Raw genomic sequence first — 15,046 nt, forward strand, 5'->3', positions numbered from 1 at the left:
AATTTAGTTAAATTACTCTGTAATCCTCTATATCTAATAAGAACTCTATAACAAATTTAGGGACCGAATCTCAGGAAAATGGCATATAATAAATCTTCTTCAGTATAATGATATCACATCAAACCAATGGTAGGTAACTTAAAACTTCATACAGAATCCTGAGCCTGTAATAAAACTGACATTAAAACAACTTTGATGATATTTTAATGACTGTCTGAGCGCGGGATTGACTATTTTCAGCAGTTCTGCTGAATATTTCAGGAAATGTGTCCGCTATGTGATGGAGATATAATTTTATATTTAAGCCCAGGCTTCATAGAAAAAACTTTTTTACTTTTTTTGACTTAATAACAGTTATTTAATTTTTAAGTATAATCATTTTAGCAAGAAACCCACACACTTTTTATATTTTAATGCGTAATATTTTTATAAAATTGTATTTATCAATTTTTAGTTGTGAGTGGTATACAAAGACGCGCCGTACAGTGTGGACGCCACAATTTTTATATGTTATATCACTACGTTCGATTAGTATATGAAAGAAAATATAAAATTTGTATTAAAATGATGGATTTTTATCTTTTAAAATACACTTTTTAACCGCGTTCTTATTAATTTTTATTCTTTCATTCACAATATAAATTTTTGTTTTTAAATAATGGATTTGTTCTACCTTGGGGTTTAGGATATCAATATTACGTTATATTTTATTATTTATTGTATGGTTTTCTTTCAAAATTTTAATGGTTTGCCTGCATTATACATATCCCATATAATTTCACATGAAACTGAGAATTACAGTAAACGGTTTGCGTTTGGAAGTTCAAGTGATTCAAGAACAAGTTTCTAAATAGGTTCATATACTATTTATAGAACTTCCAAGAATTTGAGTTGTAAATAATGGGTAGAATTGGTGAATGTTACACGTGTGTAAAGTGATTACTTAAACCAGCCTTTGACGGTCGTTAGCCCCGTAAATGATCAGACTTTGATATTCTTCTTCATCTTTGATGTCAAAACATTGTATAAAATTATGAATTTTATTTTGTCGTATCTGCTTTCATAAATATTTTTACGTTATAAGTACGTATTACTTTTCTCTTATTTTTTATTAATAAGCCAGTTGGAAGATCCTCATTAAGGAGTTAAAGCGCTAATTGGATTGATCAACAATTTTAATGAACCTTTTAATTTGATTTGGATAATACAGGGGTGGCCCAATTGAAACAATATGTATTAAATAACGACTTTTACAGGAAATCGTTTCTGAATTTGATTTCTGGTCCCAAAGATGGTTTGTTTTAAGTATTTTTAATAAATTTACTACTAATGAATTTGACATTTTGATATAAACCTCAAAAAAGCCTTAAAAAAATAAAAAGCAAAATTAACGAATACCATCGAAATCGAGTAGCCTAAAAAAGTAACTGTGACCCATTTGTTTTATTTGATTTTAAGAAAAAGGGTAATTCATAACAAAAAATAAGATTTTATAAATGCATTTTTTTCATTAATTGAGTAGGCAGTCATTTTGTTGTAAAATTTATCCATTTTTTTAAATTATGTTTTACTTAGAAAATACCACAAAAGTAGCATGTACGCAATAAAACTTAAAAAAAAATATGCAAAAGAAAACATTGAAAATGCCAAGTGTCAGCAGCTGCCAATAAGCTCGCTATCCGCCATGAACAATATTTAGAATAGCTAGTGTGTTGCTGATTCGTTCAACAGATGGCATATTTAAACGCAACGTTGTGTTTAAATTTAGATGCGACAGTTGAATTACTTGAGGAGATTTAAGATTTTGGACAAAACATTTTTATTTACTAAGATTTTTGTTATGATTATTATTATTATCATCAAAATAATCTTTTCATCCAGATTAAGATGGATTTTCACTGATTAACATTTTTGCTTAAAAAATCTATTGAAAACATGCAATCTTATCTGAGAATGGAGCTTCAGTCATACTTCAGTTAATAATCCACCCTTGAGGCGCAAACCCACCCCAGTACTAAATAATATTCAGTTCGATATTTTACAAGATAATTTACGATTATTATTTTTTGTCGTTTGTTGAAATTCAACAATACGAAAACGTAACATTCGAGACGTAAAATTCATACTTAAAAAATGTTATTCAATTGTTCAATAATCGTGGATAAAAGAAATATTCGTGGATAATATAAAATAAGTAGACCATAGACTCCACATCCTATGTAGTAAAAAATCATTGCATGTTATGGGGTGTAATTTTCATAAACATTCGAAATCTGAACCAAAGAGGTCATAATGCCCTTTTATACTGAAAATACGAAATAAAGTAAAAAATGGTCTTTAACCGACTGAAAAATTTTATCATCCGTAATAAATACTTATCTTGTATTTTTTTTAGTACAAAAAGCAAGTTTTGTGCTATCTTTTGGAAGAGAACTTTAAACAATTATGTTAGTACTTTTGTACCTTTAGAGACAACTTTAACAAAAAAATCTTAACTTTATACAGTAAAGTGTGATATACAAATCGCTCACTCCTTTCAACAACGTCAAGTCTCCAGTCAGGAGATCGTTTTTAAAGTTTAAAAATATAATACAATGTATTAAAAATAAATGTCAAGCCACTTATTGAACTTTTTACTGTGCAACAGATCTTTTACGGTAAAACCTGAAGGTTTTTTCTCCATTTGAAAAATATTTGGTACTTATATTTAAAAAAAATTAAACAATACCTTTTCTTCAAAATGCAAAAACAACACTTTCTGCCCTGTAGCGGGTGAATATTAAGTTAAAATTATGCCACTTTTGCTGGGATAAAGTACATTTTCTTTGGGATGTACTACAAAAACGTCACATATAGAAAATTGACGATTTTCGATATGTGACGTTTTTGAAAGGAGTGAGCGACATGTATATTTTGTTATCAACCGAAAATCAATGAAGCTTGTTTTCGTAGAATTCATCTAGGTGGATACTTCTTCAGATAAAAGTATCCCAAAAAATTATGTTGATTAATTTTTTAATTGAATGATTGTTCAAAATATTTTGAGAATGTCCAAATTTGGGTTTTTCCGCTTAAGAGTTATGTTAGATGTATGGGTATTATTCAGTTTATAAGTGATTGTTGTCTAAAAGGGTACGATTTCGTACATCCACATGTACTCGTATGTACATAAATTTAACACAATTGTAAGATCACATTATAACGCTGAATTAATGGAAACTGGGTCCGTTTCTTAGCGCGAGTAGTGTTTGGGGTGTGTTTAAATATTGATACGCGGTAAACAAACCTTCGGGTAAGCAATTATTCGATCATTGTGAGACTCAAATGTACTTGCGTTTATCTGAGCGAGCCATTCTGAAGGGGATGTTCTACCCTCGGCAAACTAACCTATTCCACATTACTGCCAACTATGAGATAGATGGCATTAGTTTACAGTATAAGTTCCCAAACTGGGCAATATTGCCCACTTGCGGGCGATGAAAGAATGTTGGTGGGAAATTACTGGCTTCGGAAAAGAAGAGTCAAATGGGCAATAATATATAATTTGAAAAAATATTTTTAGCAGTTTATATTAAATTTAAATTAATTATTTAATAATAATAATAATAAAAACCCTTATCCGCACCAAATGGTGCATAGGGCACTGCTTCATATAAACGCAGTGTTATCTTGATCGTATACACATGAAGGAAAGGTGATCAGCCCTCCGCTTCAGGTACCAGTCCAGGGTAATATTAAATAAATATTACAGTGAAAAAATCACTTATATTTATTTTACCCCCCCCTGGGAATCGAACCCAGGACCTCCAGAACGGTAGCCGAGCGTGCTGACCATTACACTACGGAGGCGGACAGAATTAATTAATTATTAGAATTAATAAATTAATTATTTATAACTTGAAATATGATGTATTTCAGAGTTTATTAAAAAAGCTGATCTAACCTTTTTTGTCGTATATGTGTGTTACTTAGATATGTAATCAACGATCACAATATATAGTTTTTTTCGATGGATATTTATTTTTATTATACGGGAATAATAATCATCAACTTCTATTTTGAACATTGAAAAGTTATAGAAACATAAAAAATAATGATTTTTGAAAAGAAAACCCTTCGGGCTATCTTTCTACAGCCATTGTTATGTTATAAATAGAAAATGGAGGAGCGTAGATCTGAAATGAATTAGATCGTATTATTCGGTTATGTCTAATTTGAATACTTGTCATAAATAATTTACTTTTCATTTAATTCTATAGTTAAGTTTTGTAAAATGTGCGCTCAACTCCCAGTTGGGGCACATTCTAAATTGTAACTAACTATTAAACCATCACGCTGCTTCACCATAGGGGTAGGCAGAGAGAATATAATGCCACACAAATCTGTCTTTGCAAATAATCTTCGCCTCTTCTACCTACATTCTACTAAACAAGTTGGAAAATAAAATAAAAAATAAAAGTGGTTAAAAATAAAGTTTCTAAAGTAAAATTAATCTGAAAATAACTATAAAATTTTTCGCGAGACTAAAATACCACTTACATTTGTACGTTTCTTCTTGTTTAATACTTTATACATTTCAGTTGGTAGATCTGAAATAAATCGTATCATTCAGCCATGTCGTATTTGATTGTGTAAACAATTTTTTTCATTAAATATATAATAATAATAAAAACCCTTATCCGCACCAAATGGTGCATAGGGCACTGCTTCATATAAACGCAGTGTTATCTTGATCGTTTACACATGAAGGAAAGGTGATCAGCCCTCCGCTTCAGGTACCAGTCGAGGGTAGTATTAAATAAATATCACAGCGAAAAAATCACTTATATTTATTTTACCCCCCCTGGGAATTGAACCCAGGACCTCCAGAACGGTAGCTCTACGGAGGCGGACAAAAATTCATTAAATAAATACTGTAAAATGTGCCCTCGGCACGGAAAAACTCAGTGAGGGCGCGGTATTGCAATTTGTTATTATGTGTATAATGAAATAAATTAATATATGAAAAAAATGTTCTTGTCCTTGGAAAATCGGTAGGTTTAGATTCTGAAGTAAATAATAAACATTTTATAAAAAATGATTTTCTATGTGACGCTTCTTTGGGTGGATCATACGTACCATATTTAAAAAAAAAATATGTATTAAATTTCCACGTACGTTTACAAATAAAACGCATTTGTTCCAAGCAAATGAAAATCATATTAATTTACTTACTGTAAAGGGTATATACTTCCGTGAATTCAAGTCTTCTTACGTATCAACTTATTGCCTCAACTATTAAGGCTGTGCATGTTTCATGAGTCTCCAGCCCGACCCCCTCTCAGGTGGGGTCTACTTCCACCCCCCACCCAGGGGCCGGGGGATGGAGGATCCCTTTACCATTAATATTCATGGTCTGAAGTGTCGGTATTCACTGATTGGGAATTTATTACGGACCCAACCAGCTTTTGATAAAGTGGAATTTCTATAAATATACTCTTTGCTAAGCTTGCACCGGTTTTAGAAAATACATACATATATGATAAGAAAAAAGTAAAACACTTTCCTTATCACCCATTGTTCACTTTGTGTAATACCACTTTTATAAACACTTATTCGTGACTACCGGTTTCGAAAAATCTCTCCATCATCAGGTCATTAAAATAAAATCAAATTGTATACATTTATTTAACCTGTCCAGGAGTGAGTTTTTTAATGAATATTTTTTTACTCTTTATAATTTATATCGTAGTCGATGCTATAAGCATGTTTTGATATAAATCACGTCATAAATCATGTTTTGTATTCGCCGTATATATAGGACCATACTCCTGGAAAGGTTAAAGAACAATTTTAAACCAAGCAACCTTGTGTGTCTTGTCGGTGGAGTTCTTTTTGCATACATTTTTTATTGTTTTTAAACATTTTAACCCAATATACACATAAAAAAGAGAGAAAAATGAAGAATATAAACTATTTTACAATTTTCATAAAAATAACTATTTATTTACACATTCCTTTATTTTGCTTTGTTCCATATTTTATTTTAACCTCTAACATCCGTCGGGAACAAATTAAAACTGTTCGGAACGATATATTGCAGTGTTCGATTCCCATATTTATTGTTAATTCTTGGGACTTTCAGACCTTCGTTGTGTGTAAACCGGGTATCATGGTTGTGTACTAGAAGATTTCGATATTTTTGTCTAGTTTGTTGTTCAACGCTGAATGCCTTTTTCTTGAAAACAGTTGTGACCATGGGTTGCTGCATCCTAAGCCGTATTTCCTTGTACTTCGTGAAGTTAAACCACCGCACGCCTAAAAAAACTTTTCTACCGCAATCCTTGTTTTTATGATAAGGGTCACTTTATAATAAAAAATAATATTTTATAAGAAGTAACCTGAAAAATCCATCAAACTCTACATCATAAATATGAAGTGGCCTTCGCCTTTATCTTATACGGAGGGTAAGCTAATCCTTTCTAGCGTGAGGGTTTAATCCAGCCCTTCTAACATCCACAAGGTTTCGACATTAACATTCATCTTTCACATTATTTTTTCACATCTCAACATATGTGAAGAAGAATATAGAAGTCTGGGCATTTACAACCGTCATATGCTGGTTTAAGTAATCACTTTGCACACGTGTAACATTCACCCATGATTGACAACCACACTACTCAAACTCTTGTAATTTCTAGTTATATTGATTAAACTCAAAACATTGTATTTTATTTATTTATTTATAGATTTGATGTTTAATTTTAAGAACTCCATAATAATTTATGCTTTAAATGTCAAATCAAACACTGAATTTTCGGGTCTACTGAGTTGTATTTTATTGTTAAATAAACCCATAAAAATCAATTTTGTGACAATTATTTCGTATAGTTATGGCATTTTCGAATGAATGTGAGGAAACGACATATATAAAATCAGTGTTTGATCAATTTAACATTTAATACATAAAATAGGAACGTTGTGTTTGAAGTCACTAGAATTTCACGAGAGATATCTATGGTAGGACGAGAGAATCTTTTTATTGCGCAGAAAATCTTTCATTTGTAAATGTGAGGTCCGAATCCTAGATTTTATTCACATACATGAGAAATAATCCAGGATTCGGACCTCACATACTGATGTAGGAGTTTCTGCTCAATAAAAAGCTGCTTTTCATCTCACCAATAGATGTCTCTAGTAAATTTCTAGTGATTCAAGAACAATGTTTCCGAATTGTTTCATGTATATAGAACTTCCAAGCATTTGAGTAGTGTGGTTGTCAATAAAGGTAGAATTGGTGAATGTTACGCGTGTCTAAAGTGATCACTTAAACCAGCCTATGACGGTTGTCGGCCCCGTAAATGCCCAGTCTTCCATATTCTTCTTATCTTTGATGAGATGTCAAAAAAAATACATGAGAAACACTAGAATCACCAGTTTTAATCTGGCACTGTTCATAACTTCTTCGTCTCTGTATAAATATAAAAACATACATAGATTGATTTGAATAAATGCGAATTGAGTTATTGCTCAATTTCTGAAAAAAATCGTGGAAGCCATATGGTTGACAGTATTAAAATAATAAAAGAGTCGCTCCGTATTTGACTTGGATCATTTTATATTTAGAGTAAGTCTCAAAGTAAGCACGCAACCTTTTCGTTGGAAAACGACCGCTTACTTTAAGCGTCTGAAATTCCGCGACTAGGCAAAAAGCACTACAGCTCGTTAATTCAAGTTGAGAGAACGTTAGGCGCTTTGGCCTGTATCCTTTTAGCTGAATAGACCGAGTATATTAGATCCATATTGTATTATATAATAGAGATGGTTGCTTAAATTTGCTTAATTTATTTATTGAAAAAACAGATCTAAGTTCTTTTTACTTTTAGACGTTTCACTCGTGTAGTGCATGTTTGCAAACATTTTTTATTTTCATATTTTATATTTTTTTTGTTTTCTGTTAAAGTCAAGTGTTTTTAGTTTATATTAACACTTTCAATCTAATTTTACTTCTTATAATATCTATTGTGTTCTTGCCAGTGCCCTTTACTATGACCTCAAATATTATGTATACTCACACACAGGCCATGCCTTTGTGGGATCTTTTTTTGTACTTATATTATTTTTTGTAATTGTATTTATATTATGTTGTGAAATGCAAAAGAATTTATAATAAAGGAAAAAAATGTACTCATCGTTATTCTATTTCCCGAACCTGTCTCAACAAAACTTTGTAAAATAAAACTAGAACTTTGTTTTCGACCACTCTTATTTTAACCCTTAAATGCAATATTTTATATTTTTTTAATTAAAAAAAAATGTCCAGTTGATTATTTATTTAGTTTTTTTTTACTAAAAAAATATTAAATCCTTAGAGAGCGACATAAAGGTCAAAAGTGACTGCTCACGAATTTTTTATTTGTTAATATTGCATTATGTTAATTTTTTTGTATTTATTATGAAATATTATTTATTAATTTATGGTAAAATTCAAAAGGTCGTCATTTTATGGGAAGATGCTAATGATTTTATAATCATCATAGACAAAGGACTTCACAAATCTGTTGTTTTATCTATGGTTCTTGGACCCAAATTATGACGTCCTTTCCTGCCTTTTTTGTGAAATGAACCTTATACAACATTATCTATGGACCAAGTACCTACTTTTGAACAAAGCCATTAGACGTCTTGACATTGTTCTTTTTTATGTGACCGCAGACTCTTATTAGGCCCTTTGTTCGGGGGAATTCCGAATACAATATTTAAACGTGTTATACTCCAAAGACAAATATTTGCAAACACGTTTGTTCTCGTGTTTCAATATTTGAGCACTAACTTTGCGATTTTCCACGTTATAAAGTCTAAAATCGCTCTATTAAAAATCAAAATATATTTTATTAAAACTTCATTATAATGTCGACTAGTTCTAAAGCAAACACTTTTTTTATCTCAAGACGAATGAATAATTTGAAATAAGGTATTTGAAGATAAAATGGTTTCTTTATTTGCTAATATCGAAGGATTGAAATATATTATAAAAATAAAACGCTTGTACAAGACCACTTTTTGAGTTTATAAATGTAAACACGACTAGTTTCGAGAACTATAGATGTTCTCATCATCAGTTTTTATTTATTGATGCCATCTTCATCTTTAAACCCTCATCAGCACCCGATGGCGCATAGGGCACTGCACCATATAAACGCAGTGTTATCTTGATCTTTGTTAACACATGAAGGAAAGGTGGTGCCCTCCACTTCAGGGACCATTCCAGGGTAATATTGAATCAATATTGGAGTGAAAAAATCACTTATATATATATTTGAGCCATCCCTGGGAATCGAACCCGGGACCTCCAGTACGGCAGCCGAGCGCACTGTTAATAAATATAATATTAAGTAACTCAAAAAGTGGTCTTGTACAAGCGTTCTATTATTTTATTTAATTCATCAAGTTATTCCAGAAAGTTTCCAAATCAATAAATAATACATGTCGAAGGATTCCTGAATTATTTTATAATATTTCGTATTTTTAAAGCCCTGTATGCTTTGTGGTTGAATTTATTTGTTTACCCTGCCTCGAGCGTGTCCTATTTTTGGTGAAAATCCTTCTGTATTTCCCTCACGCCTGACGCATACTGTTAACTTATTGTCTCTGAATGTTCGCCTTAAATAAAATGCTGGAAGGGTTGTAAATAGGAGACTAATACGCAGACCCCGACCTGAATGCTGATTCGGCCTGTTGCTCGCCTGGCATCCGGACATGAAATTGTGCAGTGAAACATCCCCTAGAACAGATTCAATACCTACATGATATAACCAATAATGAAGGGTATTCAATATTATTCTGTTCAAAATATAATAAAATTGCGTTTAATCAAGAATATTTTAGTATTTTTGCAAAAGTCACGTTACAAGTTAAAAGACGGCAAGTCATGGAATAAATGAGCATCTTTTATTTTCTCTACGATTTCAATCGTTCATGTAACTTCAGTTTGATAAATATTTTTCTAAATAACTGTTTTTTTTCGATTTGTGATTGATATTTGATAAAAATATTCATTGTACACTCTAAAATACTTAATTGACACACTTTAAAACATAAATATTTTATCTATAATGTGGCCCGGAAGCCGAAAAAATCCCTACCCTTGGTTCCTACAGACTACCTCTTATCTCTAAGAAAAGAATTATAATTCTAATAATTGATTCGACAGTCACTTTGTGGTAAAATTTATCCATTCTTTTTCTAATTAGAGTATAAAATAACAACTGCTCCCCCTTTTCATCCTTCGACTTTCCAAGGACACAACTTTAAAATTTACACTTAGCTTCTTAAATGGTATTTGAAAATGATGCAAATACACGCAATAAATAACAACAAAATTGGTATTCACCACATGTAATTTACATTAAAAATTATTATTTTTTGTTGCTGTACGAGTATGAAGTGTTTGACAATAAAAATGTACTGAGTACTGATAGATACTCTTTTTTCAAATGTACTATATATATATAATAATAAATAATAATAAAACCCTTATTCGCACCCCAATGGTGCATAGGGCACTGCTTCATATGAACAAAGTGTTATCTTGATCGTTTACACACGAAGGAAAGGTGATCAGCCCTCCGCTTCAGGTACCAGTCCAGGGTAATATTGAATAAATATTGCAGTGAAAAAATCACTTATATTTATTTGACCCCCCTGGGAATCGAACCCGGGACCTCCAGAACGGTAGCCGAGCGTGCTGACCATTACACTACAGAGGCGGACAAACTATAACTATATATATAGTCTTACAAATCTCGATACACCTTTTATTAATTGATTCGGCAGTCACTTTGTGGTTGTATCTATCCATTTTTATTTAAGTTTTACTTGGTAAATATCACTATTGTAATGGATTTTACCGAGCAAAACATAAATTGCACACTCGATACACGTGTTTATAGAATCAATTGAATAATACTGTTCTTAGAATATAACGTAAAAAAAAATTGATATAAAATTTTTAATTACGAATTTTCAAGTCGTATTTCGTTTAGTATGGAGTATATAGTATGTAGAAAAACGTACAATTACACATTATTTCGCAATATTTCTATCCTTAATTAACTCATTAGTATGAAAAATATACGATTTTGTCATATTATGATAAAACAAAGGGGATAATACATTTATAATAAAAATAAATACTCGATTATTTAAAAAAATATATTTCTAGATAATTAAACTAAGGACGATTCCTTTAAAATTATTTTTAATAAAACTTTATTTCATTTATATTTAAAAAAATCAACTTACAATGTTTAAATCATTTCCCAACTAAACTCGTGTATGGATTATGTATATCAAAAAAACGCCAGTATATATCAAAAGTCTCCTTATACAGAATAAATGAACAAATATCAAATATTCAGGCAAATTCATAAACCTTAAAGAACCCCTACTCAACAACTACTTGTCGATAACTGTCAGATCATATTTAATAATGTATTGCTTTTTTCCCCTATACGTAGAAAACAATTTAATCTGTCGTATGAATCATGAATATGGCTACAAATTTGATAATAATAATAATAATGATAATTTTACCCAAAATGCTGAAAAAATCACTGGAATTTATTAGTCTTATTACAAATGTCCATAGGTGGTTATTACGTTTGGGCACCATGCTAGAGGTACAAGATCCAAACCCCTTGGAAGCCAAAATAAATGTATGATTTTTTTAAAAATATAAATTGATTCGGCAATCACATTGCGGTATATTTGTGTATTACCTGTCCATCCATTTTTAATTTAAGTTTTACTTGGTAAATACCACTATTTCTTAAATCTATTGTGACACGTGTTTAAAAAAATATTGCTCCGGACCGCAGGACTCATCGCCTTGCGTTAATACATGGTAATTAACGATCAACTTAACATTGCAACGATCTTATGCAGTGCCCTTTGCACCATTGTGTGCGCATAAGGGCCAGAAAAAGAAGGGGAAGAATTATAAATATTTTCTCCCCATTTTATTATCGTGTCATTAGTGTTATTTCGTTATAATTTAGCAAGCCGGTACAAAAAGTACCTCTCAAAATAATAAGGGGCCATTATGTTAATTCGCTATTTAGGTCAATAGAATTCTACCCTCCGCCATCTTGTCAACATGTTTTCAATTTCGAGTAATGCCGTCTTGTATCTTCCGTCTTGGTTTATTTATTTTGTACTGCCTATTATATCTGTGAAAGGATTTCGCTGTGGAAAGTGGAAACACGTGCTGATCGCGATTAGACGAAAAACAACTTGAATAAAACGAAAGTGTTTTGCCGATATTCGTTTGGAAGATGATATCCGGGATTTCGAATCCTGCGGATCGAATCCAATTTATTCACCATGGAGATATTCCGATTTTTTACACGTTTCATAAGTATTTATCGTTAAATTTAATAAAATCACAGGAAATATTAAAAATTAAGTAAAAATAATTAAAATTATATAAAAATAAAAATAAAAATATTCGTTTATTAAAAATCCCAAATTTCTTAAGTTATTCACCGTTTTTTTGGCAAAGCACCTGAAATTGGGTGATGCATTTATTAACCGTGATTGCTTTGAAATTTTTACACAACGTTGCATTTGGAAACGCGTGTTTTTATGTATGTGACAGGTAAGAACATGTTTTGTGTTTGACATATCATACGTTTAATAGAAATTATTACACATTTCCAAAAATGAGACGACATATCGCTCACTCCTTTCAAGAACGTCATAAATCGAAATTCGTCAATTTTCAGTTGTGCATGTTTTCGGAATGCCTAGAAAATATACTATATCCCAGCAAAACAGGCATATTTTTAACTTAATATTTACCGGGTACAGGGCAAAAAATGTTGTTTTTGCATTTTTAAGAAAATGTATTGTTTAATTATTTTCTTAAATAAACTTAATATTTTTCAAATGGAGAAAAAACCTTCAGGTTTTACCTAAAAAATCTGTTGCACAGTAAAATGTTCAATAAGTGGATAATATTTATTTTTAATACATTGTGTTATATTTTCATACTTTAAAAACGTTCTCCTGAAGAATCAAGTTTTTTGATTTATGACGTTCTTGAAAGTAGTGAGCGATATCTATAAAAATGTGTAAACACTTGTGTAGGCAATATGTTTCTCTCATGTCATCGAACTGTGGACACTGTTAAAAGACATACTAAAGTGCGCCTTGTAACAAAAATGTAAACATTTTTTATGAATCAAAATAATTTGAACATCTCTATCCTTTCCACCAAATTAAAACTTAGCTTGTTTACGATACACACACACATATATAGTAAATACCACTATTTATTACCAATATCATTAACACTATAATAGTGGTACTTTAATTCAAAATGGATTGATTTTACCTCAGTGACGGGCGAATAAATAAATGAAATATATTATATACATATATATATATATATATATATATATATAGATATATATATATATATATATATATATATATATATATATATATATATATATATATATATATATATATATATATATATATATATATATATATATATATATATATATATATATATATATATATATATATATATATATATATATATATATATATATATATACACTAACTTCAGTCTCATTCTTTTGCCTATTAGACGCGACTCTTTTCCAGTGCAGACCCGCCTTTTTTAATGTCATCGACCCATCTTGTCTGGGGCCTACCTACGCTTCTGCATCTTGTTCTAGGCCTCCAGTCAAGCAATTTTTCAGTCTATCTATCCTATGTGTATAAATATATTTGTGTATGAATAAACAAGACTAGTTTAGTTTATATGTTCCACATAACGCTCACTCCTATCAACAACGTCATATATAAAAAAAACTTCATTTTTCAGGTGATCGTTTTTAAAGTTTAAAAATATAATGAAATGTATTACAAATAAATATCAAGCCACTTTTTGAACTTTCTACTGTGCAACAGATCTTTTTAACCTGAATGTTTTTTATTCCATTTGAAAAATATTTAGGATATTTTAAAAAATAATTAAACAATATCTTTTCTTCAAAATGCAAAAACAATACTATCTGCCCTGTAGCGGGTAAATATTAAGTTTAAAATATGCCGCTTTTTCAGGGATATATTACATTTTCAGGGCATTCCGAAAACATGCACAGCTGAAAATTTAGGATTTTTCATAAATGACGTTGTTGAAAAGAGTGAGCGATATGTCCACTTAAATTTCGTTGCATAAATAAATCGAAAATATTAAAATAAAAATAAAAAATCTGCATATATTTGACATTGGTTATTTAATTGTTTTTTAGTCAATTTATGGTAAAATTGACGATTTTTGATATATGGCGTTGTTGAAAGGAGTGAGCGATATGTCCACTTAACACTCGTCGCATAAATAAATCGTAAATATTAAAATAAATAAAAAAAACTGCATATATTTGACATTGGTTTTTTAATGGTTTTTTAGTCAATTTATGGTAAAATTGACGATTTTTGATATATGACGTTGTTGAAAGGAGTGAGCGATATGTTTTGTCATTATATTATAAGTATGTTGTGATTTTTCAGGAAAACGACGCTATATAGATTTTTGAATAAACGGGACGGCTTCTGTCGGCAGGTTCCATGCGGGGGTGAGAGCGGGCAGCATGGGGCGGCCCGGGCGGAGCCCGCGCGAGCTGGGCTAGAGGCGCCGCGCCCCCGCCGCCCCTCCCGCTCCCCGCGCGCAGCCATGGACGTCCACGATGTAGTACGCCACAGGCCGCTCGCTTTCGGCAAGGTAAGCCAAGCCAACCCATCTACCCCTAAAACTTATATATCTTACATATTGTTATAAACTTATATATTTGTTCTGCGTACTGACAGGGTTTTCGAAAGTACCCGCGTGCTGAGAACTCTTTATAACCCCTTAGTACGAAGTAGACTCGAGAGTGGTTCGATGATTTGGGGGCCACACAAGCTTAAGTACTCTCTTATGGTAGAGAAAGTCCAAAATAAGTTTTTGAGGTATTTCTACATGAGAGAGTACGGCTATTACCCTTGGCTCTAC

General features: G+C 31.1%; 1 protein-coding gene across 1 annotated transcript in view; it reads left to right on the forward strand.

Annotated features, from left to right (window-relative positions):
- The window catches only part of LOC148301542 (uncharacterized), a 50,106-nt gene extending 35,336 nt beyond the window's left edge, over window positions 1-14,770 (forward strand). The window contains exon 3 of the mRNA XM_088273095.1: window positions 14,618-14,770. Coding sequence (XP_088129221.1) covers window positions 14,618-14,634 — 17 coding nt within the window. The 3' untranslated portion in view covers window positions 14,635-14,770. The remainder of the gene's footprint in view (window positions 1-14,617) is intronic.
- Window positions 14,771-15,046: the final 276 nt, after the last annotated feature.

Source organism: Brachycentrus maculatus, unplaced genomic scaffold (genome assembly GCF_059751285.1).
Source record: "Brachycentrus maculatus isolate JH-2025_06_01 unplaced genomic scaffold, ASM5975128v1 h1tg000548l, whole genome shotgun sequence".
Taxonomy (NCBI): Eukaryota; Metazoa; Arthropoda; class Insecta; order Trichoptera; family Brachycentridae; genus Brachycentrus; species Brachycentrus maculatus.